Below are 8,547 nucleotides of genomic sequence, written 5' to 3'. Positions count from 1 at the left end.
TTAGATACTGAAAATAAGTCCCTTAAAAATTAACCTTACACTTCAACGCCTACAGTCCAAGTATACAGAACAATTAAGTAGGGTAAAGCCGACAACGGCCATACTACAAAAAATCAGGAATCCCATACTCAACTAAACCGTGTTAAAATATAAGTAATCAACCCATACAACAACTAATAAAGGACCCCTGCCCTTGACCTGTTACCACCGGAGGTAAGGAACCATCATTGTTTTCTGGTAAACATATATAAAGTAAAAAAGTAAAATAGTCTGGCTTTAAAAGCAAATCCAAGCCCAGTCACCTAACCCTACCAAATATTGATAGAGACTTATTGGTAGCAAGCTACACCTAAGCTAAGAAAAAATAAAAAATAAAAAATAAAAATGGTGCGGCTATTGTCACCCTACCATTTTTCTTAGTTCACCCTACAAACATTTGAATTATTGAAAGACTATATTATCCAAGTGCACTAATAAGTACACTAATTTTCTAAAATCCAAATACGTAAGAAAAAATAAATATTCAAGTAATTAATTAAATACAAAGACTACTTAATTTCACTTTGGATAACATTAATCTTTATCTTCTCAACCCAAATTTGAATTTATTACTATTTTTTTCTTTCTTTTTGTTGCCTCCTCATTGTTAATTCGTTATTCAATTCACAAAACCATTACCTTTAACTTCATCAAAATATTTGCAATATTCTTTGTAAACACCGAAAGTAAAAATTTAAAACACGAAAAGAAAAAAAATCAATCTCTTCTTCATTGATCATAGTTGTAAATTTACTAATCTTTTTACATAGATTGAAATAGAGAACATTGAAATTCCTGATAAAAAAAAACATTGAAATTGAAAGAAAAAACAAAAAAAATGGGAGTAAATTAGATTATGATTTTATTAGGAAACTTTAATAAATTTTAATTTTTTTATGAGTATACATTAAATGAGAGATTTTTCATTAAAAATATTTATTTTCTAATTAGATATGTTATATAAGGATATTCTTGGAAAGAAAAATGGGTTAAATAAGTAAATTTAATAATAGAAATTAAAATGTAGGGTATAATGAGCAAGTAGGGTGAACAAAGAAAATGGTATAGGGTGGCAATAGCCGCACCCAAATAAAAAACAAGCAACCCAATTAGGGCCCAAGGATAGAGCCCAAGCCTAAGATGTAGCCCAGAGCATAGTAGGGTTACTGCATCCCATAGATTAGACCTAACCTGCCACACTACATTGTCAACACTGCCGCTGTTGTCGTCGTTTGCCGTCGCATACTCAGTGTCCTCACACTCCAGCTGTCGTCATAAAAGTAAGGGCTGCCACCCACCATAGCTAGCACAATCACAACCTCATCCCACCTATGACCCCTGCATTTCGATCTGAACGACCACCCTCACATCGATCTGATCCAACGATGACCCTTCGCTACTCCCATCCAACCAACCAACCTCAAAACCAAGCCAAGTCGACATTTGAGATGAGATCCTACTGCCTCTATCAATGCCATTAGTTGGAACACTAAACCAATTACTGAAGTCCCTTCTTGGGAAGCCAAAGAGGCAAGAGTACTATGACCCGTCCGGCTGCACTCGCTACAAACAGATTACGCCGAGGGCCTACGTCTTTGCGGAAAGCAACTGGATAAGAAACAACGAAGAGGAAAACTTAGGTTTAGTGAAGCGTGTGGAAGCATGTTTCTTGACATTAGCAATATTCAATTCAAAAGGCTTATAACTGGTTTAATTTATGTAGGGCGAGAATCTGACCGGTTTAACAGGAAAACGATTTAAGTAAAGAAGCGGTGTACAATCAAGAAAAATAATTAAACAATAGGTAATTCCCGCGTAATGAGGTTATTAGCTGCTGGAATATTCCAGAAGATGTGGTTTTGGACTTTTCGGGTTGCTCATGCGAAAAGTTAGGTTTTGGATTGTGAATTGTATCGGAGTAATTTTTGACCAGAAAGTCCATTTGAGACGCATTATACTTTTCTGTAATGGGAACGACGAAATTTACAAGACTCACTTTAGTGAGACCTATCATATTTAGGCCAAAATATATCGTATTAATTATCTGATTTGAGATTTAATATTTTTAGGCTAGTTTTACATTTTTTTTTATTTTTAGGATCTTAGTTTTATTTTTAATTTGAATTCTTTGGGATTTCTTGTTAGATTATGATTAGGATTTGGATACATGTATAAGCACCATCATGCTTTGTGTTAGGAACAATTTTTCATATCAAATTTAATAAATCAGAAATTTTTCTCTATTTCAATGGTGGACTCTAGAATTATGTCTTTTAGGGTTTATCGCTTGTAAACCCAAGTTACTTCAACTGTGTCATTTTTTTTTTAAAGAGTATGATTTTTTTTTTTAATAGTTTGAAACAATATTTATGCTTTTAGTACATAAAAGATACGGTACATAAAAGATCGGTCGTTAAAGGGGGTGCTGGTGGATTGGCAGTCCAGTCGGGGCTTCTTTCGAGGCTGATGGCTGGGATAATGACCGACGGGGTTTGCAGGGGGTTTTGCTGGAGCCGAGTGATGGTAGTGGCGGTGCTGCGGTGGAAGATGACCAATCTCAGGTCGGATTTTGTGGTGGCGATACTATTGCCGGTTGTCATGCCGGATTTGCGGCTGGAATTGACAATGGAGGTGAGGCCGGTGGTGGCGACTTTGCAAGGTCTGAGGTCGTCAGGCGTGCTAGGGTTTCCCTAGGTTCTGTTTTTGGGCTATTGGTTGGGGCTTGGGCCTTTTTGGGGGCTGGAAGTTGCCTAAAGATGGTGGAGATGTTGGGGATGCAGGTGCAGCATCTTCTACTAGTAAATTTTAAATTTCTTTGGGTCGCAACATACCGTATCTTTTTTTAAATTTCTTTGGGCCTTTAAAAAAAGTTACTGTATCAACAACTAAACAAATTATTTTTAAATGCCCCACTTAATATAAAATCTTAGCTCCATTGCTGTAACATCATCCATCCATGGATAGGGTATATTCAGTTGTATATTTTAAAACTACCTTTTGATCCTTTGTCCAAAAAAAAAATTTCTTGACATTTGCTTTTTAAGATCACAGTCCTCTAAAGGTTTTTTGGGCCCAAAAACTAATCCGTGTAATAAGGGATAGTTAATGAGAAAAAAAAAAAAAAAACCAATATTGCACCTAGGACGATCGAAACTCTGTCAATGGAAAACCAATATTGTAATCATTCTGATTGATTACTATCCTTCTTGCATGTCAATGGTTGAATCCCCAATACCAATCCATCCGATATGTTTGCTTTTCGCATCGACATACCCAACAAGCAGGCAAGTTCAGCATTCTGTTTTTTTTTTTTTTTCTCATTTTATGCCAATTTTACTATGGGACGAGTGTTGGAAATGCTGCATAAATCTGCATTTTGTAATCATAAATATGCATATGGACTGAATCTCAATTTTAGCAAGAAACCCACTATTATTAATGAGAAATTTGGGTTTGTCACCTTAGTCAAAAATGATAAATTCTGAATATCATGCATCGATCTGACCCAATTTTGCTTTAGTTTTGCTCATCATTATTTATGTAATTGAAAGATGAAAGATAGCCAACAATGTATGACTTGAAAAGTTGGACTGATGAGGGGTAAAAGTTGAGGATAAAGTATATTTGTATGGTTAAATTGCTTTGCTATCAAACATTATAGTAATCGTTTGTTGTCACTGCCACAATTTTCATTTCTTAGAGAAATGACACACTCTATATATTAAAGCTAGCATATTTTAAGATCAGTGTGTATTTGGAAAACTTGTAATATATGGTTATTTATCAAATGATGATATAATTCTTTCTTCATAGATTAGTTGATTCCCTCGACACTTTACTCCTTGCAAAAGATAAATATATACAATGGATGTAGAAGAAGAAAGATATGATCTTGAATCACTGTTGATTCCTAATTCTCAAGAACATGCTATTGAATCGAGAAAGGGATTCCTGAACAAGGATGAGATTTTTGAGGAAGTGAAGAAGCAGCTGTTGTTAATATGGCCGCTTGTGTCATCAAATTTCTTGCTATTTGGTATGCAAGTTATTTCAGTCATGTATGTCGGTCATCTTGGAGAGCTATCGCTCGCTGGTGCTTCAATGGCTACTTCATTCGCTTCAGTCACTGGTTTGAGCTTGATAGTAAGATGGCTTCTACTCTAAGTTATTTGCAGCTCATTGTGTTCCTTGTCACATATGGTGATATCTTGATTTCCCCTTAACTTGTTAAACAGCTGGGAATGTGTAGCGCCTTGGACACTTTCTGCGGTCAGTCCTTTGGAGCAAAACAGTATCGGATGCTTGGTATACATATGCAGAGGGCAATGCTTATTCTTTTGCTCGTCAGCGTTCCTCTTGCAATTATATGGGCTAATGCAGGCAATATTCTTCAGTGCTTAGGTCAAGATCCAGAGATATCCTCTGCTGCAGGAGATTATGCTCGTTTGATGATACCTTGCATTTTTGCTTATGCAATCCTACAATGTCATGCTAGATTCTTGCAAACTCAAAACAATGTGATTCCGATGATTGCTAGTACAGGAACTGCAACACTACTGCACTTGCTTACCTGTTGGGTTATGGTATACAAGACCAGCCTTGGATCTAGAGGTGCTGCTGTGGCAAACGCCATCACCTATTGGATCAATGCATTGTTTTTGTTTATTTATGTCAGAATTTCTCCCTCTTGCAAGAACACATGGACTGGATTCTCAAAGGAGGCCTTCCATGGAATTCCCACTTTTCTAAAACTATCTATCCCTTCAGCTTTAATGTCCAGGTAATTTTTACTTGACTATATTGACTTTGGAGAGCTACCAAACAGTATAAATAGCACTTAGTATGGTTTGTTGCTTTCATGTCCTTATACAGCTTAGAAATGTGGTCATTTGAAATGTTGGTCCTCGTATCTGGTTTGCTTCCGAATCCAAAACTTGAAACATCAGTCCTGTCAATCAGGTTTGCATTTGATGCTTAATAGTTACTCAAGAACAATACATAGAAGTCCTTATTGGTAGCTGATTAAACTTGAAAATATATGCAGCTAGCAAAACTATGATACTAACTGATTATCACATATCTCAGCCTTAACACATGTGCAATGGCATACATGATTCCCCTGGCATTTAGTGGGGCAGTAAGGTGAGTTTAAACCTACATTAACCATTTATTAGTTTATATATATACCGCGTACTTTTCTCTTACCAGTTTTAATCTCTTATTTACATCTATATATTGTCCGATAGCACAAGAGTTTCAAATCAATTGGGTGCTGGGCAACCGCAACTAGCGAGTCTAGCAGCATGTGTTGCACTTTGCCTTGTTATTACTGAAGGCATTGTTGTTGCTGCTGTCATGATATTGGGTCGAAGAGTTTGGGGCTACTGTTACAGCAGTGAAAAAGAAGTTGTGAACTATGCTGCAGAAATATTGATTTTAGTTGCTATATCCCACTTTGTTGATGGGCCTCAGTCTGTTCTGTCAGGTTTCTCCATGTCTACAGATTCTTCTCCATAACTGCATCTAAACGAATTCAGGAAGAAAACAAAAAAAAAAAAATCAAAAACAAAAACAGTTTTACAATTATTCCAAAGTCTTCTCATTAAAAAAAAAGAAAAGAAAAGATTTTATAACAGATTCATTGAAAATAAGTTGCTTCACATTTCAGGTATCATAAGAGGAAGTGGGCAGCAGAAGATTGGTGCATATGTTAATCTGGGAGCTTATTATGTTATCGGCATTCCTACTGGAGTATTATTTGCTTTTAACCTCCACATCGGAGGGAAGGTGACATGATATCCTCGTAGTTTCCTAATCTTTCATGGAAATATGATTGATAGTTTGATACTAGTAAGTACTAATTTTTAGCTAAAATGTTCTTAACAGGGTCTTTGGATAGGAATTATCCTGGCGCTATGTGTTGACGTGAGTAGTGCATGTAGGGTAGGTACCACCTTTGTATCATTTCTCACTACTACATGTCCCTTAGAACATGGAGGAATTTATGGAGGGAATCACGGCTTTAAGGCCTTAGATGTAGGAGTGTTGTTTTATCAGACTTGTATATATATGCTGTATAAGATTGACATCGAAATATATCAGAAAATTCCCAACCTTCTCCTTCTTTCTGACTTGGTATCAGAGCAGAGATCCAATTTGGACTCTGTCTGTTCCGCCGTGTTTTTTTGTCTTTCGGGTTCTTTTCGTTAATTCAGTCACTGTTCTTTTCGGGTTCTTTGTTTTCCGGTTCTTTGGGTTCCTTTGGTTACCTTCACTCAAGCACACTACCATCCGTTCCGGCAGCAGCAGCTTCGTCCAAAACCTACAGCAGTTCAGCCCAATCCAAACCCCGCAGCGGCAAAACAGAGGACCCTGAAAAATTCATCTCTGATCAAAACCCGCAGCAGCAGCTCCGCATCTTTCCCGCAACAGTGTGTGCAGTCACTGTTTCTTGCAATTATAGTCCTACGGACTGATTGGGATAAAGAAGTAAAGTAGCTTGTTATGTAATGTTTCATATAGCAGTCTCTGTTTCATTGTTAAAATAGATCTCATTTTCCATTTTACTTCCTTTTATAGGTGAAGAAAGCATCTGATAGGGTGCACAACACAATCAGCGGGGGTGATGCATCGCAAAGCTGTTGCATAGGTGATGATCATATGTAGATCTGGACTTCTGGAGACATGTTTGAAAATTTTGAAGAAATCAATTGTTAAGGTTCTATTTCTTGATCATGTACAAAATTATTTCATCTCGGGAAGACATTTCATTCCATATCAAAAAGCCATGAGGCTACAAGCCTCATATGATTTTGCACTGGACTTGTATGCCCTGTTATGCCAGTTTCATCATATGATCTTCACACGGGAAATTTAACTTGTTCATATGAAAGCACGAATTACTCAGAATGAGCATGCATCCTATATTAGCTAGTCTTTCTACCCTTGTAAAATAACTTTCCCGTCTTCTTCAACCATTTTACTTGCGCTAAATTTATCTGTGCCTTCTATTTCTTTAAGCTAATGCTAAATTCACCTCACAACACCACCTTTACAAGCAAGCCATCATCTGCCTCATGGGTTTCGTCTGCTTTGTTCCAATAACATAATTGAATCGAAAATAGAAGAACAAAGCAGTTAAAGTAAGCAAACTGGCAAGATCAGTTATACTCTTAAATCAACAACCTGGGCGCCTGGCTCCCTCTTTTCGCTGGGAGGTTGCGCACGAGTTCCAGGTCTGATTTGGATGTCAGAAGATGGGTTGATGGGCTGAGGTCATGGTGGGTGGGGCGCCGATGGTGCGACGACGGAGGTTGTCCGCCCGAGGTGATGGTGGACAGGAGGTGGAGCGACCGGACCGGTTTGGCCACGGTGATGGCGTTGGTGATTGGCTTGTGGGTTTGGCTAGTGGGCTGTTTTGACCTTTTTGCTGATTGGGCCCAGTTAGGCCCTGTTTTATAATACAGCTGTTTTATTTTTCTAGTTGTTTCTTATGTTATAGTTCAATTGCGCCTTAGGCGAGTAATGCTTACATAGATTTTGTAGGGCTAGTCGGGCTTCGTGCTTGTCTGTGCACTCAACGTGCCTTGTCTGCTCTAGGTATGCGGCGAGTTCCTTACTTTGTCAAATGGTTGCTCCAACTTAGTGGCACGGTGAAGCTAAGTGTCGTCAGATTTATCCTCCGGCAGCAACATAGTAGGAAAGTTGTGCTTACGGTAATTATGCTACATTGTAATCGAGTTACATATTGAGTTATCTTTCCGTTATGTCACCGTTATGTCAAATCAAATAGAGTCGCCAAGAGTGCTCTTTGCTAGTTGGTGCCTAGTTGAATACAATTATTTGGTAGGGACTCATGATAGTATTTCAGGATGTTTTCTAGATGCTTATTGTACTCAAGGATTAGGCTCAATGTCCCCCCCCCCCTTGTATTCGATAGTTTCATCAATCAAGGCTTGAGGGCAGCCGCACCAGCCCTTTATTCAAAAAAAAAAAAAAAAAAACCAACCTATTCATTGTCAATAAATGTACAATTTTTTTTTTTCTTTAAAGGTGGAGATTGGTTGAAAGAGTTTGTGACCTTGATAATTTTTCAATCACATCACAAACCACTGCTCTAAGAAGCCAATGAGGCGACAATTCACCCCAAACACACTCAACCATTTAGCCCCCAACAAGAAACATACATAGATTGTGGTAAAAGCCTCTCATAAAAATTAAATTACAAAAGAAATACAGTTGACAGAAACTTACCATAAAACAACATATAGAATATAAATCAACACATCTTAGGGTGTGCTTGGTATGGCAGTGCTTAGTTTTTACTTATTTCTGAGAATAAGTGGCTGAAAAGCAAAATAGCTGCGTGTTTGGTAAACTGACTTTTTATAAGTGGTGTCAGTATAAAAGCAATGGCGAAGTGTCACTCAAATATAGCTTGTGCTTTATGTGTGTAAAATTGACATGAAAGATTATTTTGCCTTGATTGTTTGGTTGATCATCAAGTTT

At 37.5% G+C, this 8,547-nt stretch overlaps 1 protein-coding gene across 2 annotated transcripts; it reads left to right on the top strand.

Moving 5' to 3' along the window:
- The first annotated feature begins 3,864 nt into the window (after positions 1–3,864).
- LOC133741801 (protein DETOXIFICATION 16-like) lies at positions 3,865–7,982 on the top strand. 2 transcript variants are annotated; one of them, XM_062169521.1, is made up of 9 exons: positions 3,865–4,182; positions 4,275–4,819; positions 4,912–4,998; positions 5,125–5,181; positions 5,286–5,524; positions 5,708–5,826; positions 5,926–6,528; positions 6,619–6,757; positions 7,576–7,982. In XM_062169521.1, the coding sequence occupies exons 1-7, from the start codon at positions 3,904–3,906 to the stop codon at positions 6,247–6,249; spliced, it is 1,650 nt and encodes a 549-aa protein (XP_062025505.1). In that variant the 5' UTR covers positions 3,865–3,903; the 3' UTR covers positions 6,250–6,528; positions 6,619–6,757; positions 7,576–7,982. The 2 variants fall into 2 exon arrangements, with proteins under 2 accessions (XP_062025505.1, XP_062025504.1); XM_062169520.1 differs by lacking the exon at positions 7,576–7,982 and having other exon boundaries at positions 6,619–6,856.
- Positions 7,983–8,547: the final 565 nt, after the last annotated feature.

This window comes from Rosa rugosa, chromosome 4 (assembly GCF_958449725.1).
Source record: "Rosa rugosa chromosome 4, drRosRugo1.1, whole genome shotgun sequence".
Classification (NCBI taxonomy): domain Eukaryota; kingdom Viridiplantae; phylum Streptophyta; class Magnoliopsida; order Rosales; family Rosaceae; genus Rosa; species Rosa rugosa.
This window is presented reverse-complemented; position numbering and strand designations above follow the sequence as displayed.

Coding starts and splice junctions, on each gene's coding strand:
- LOC133741801 (XM_062169521.1), top strand. CDS start 3,904: ATGGATGTAGAAGAAGAAAGATATGATCTTGAATCACTGTTGATTCCT. Junction 5,182..5,285: donor GCATTTAGTGGGGCAGTAAG/GTGAGTTTAAAC, acceptor ATTGTCCGATAG/CACAAGAGTTTCAAATCAAT. Junction 5,525..5,707: donor GCCTCAGTCTGTTCTGTCAG/GTTTCTCCATGT, acceptor TTCACATTTCAG/GTATCATAAGAGGAAGTGGG.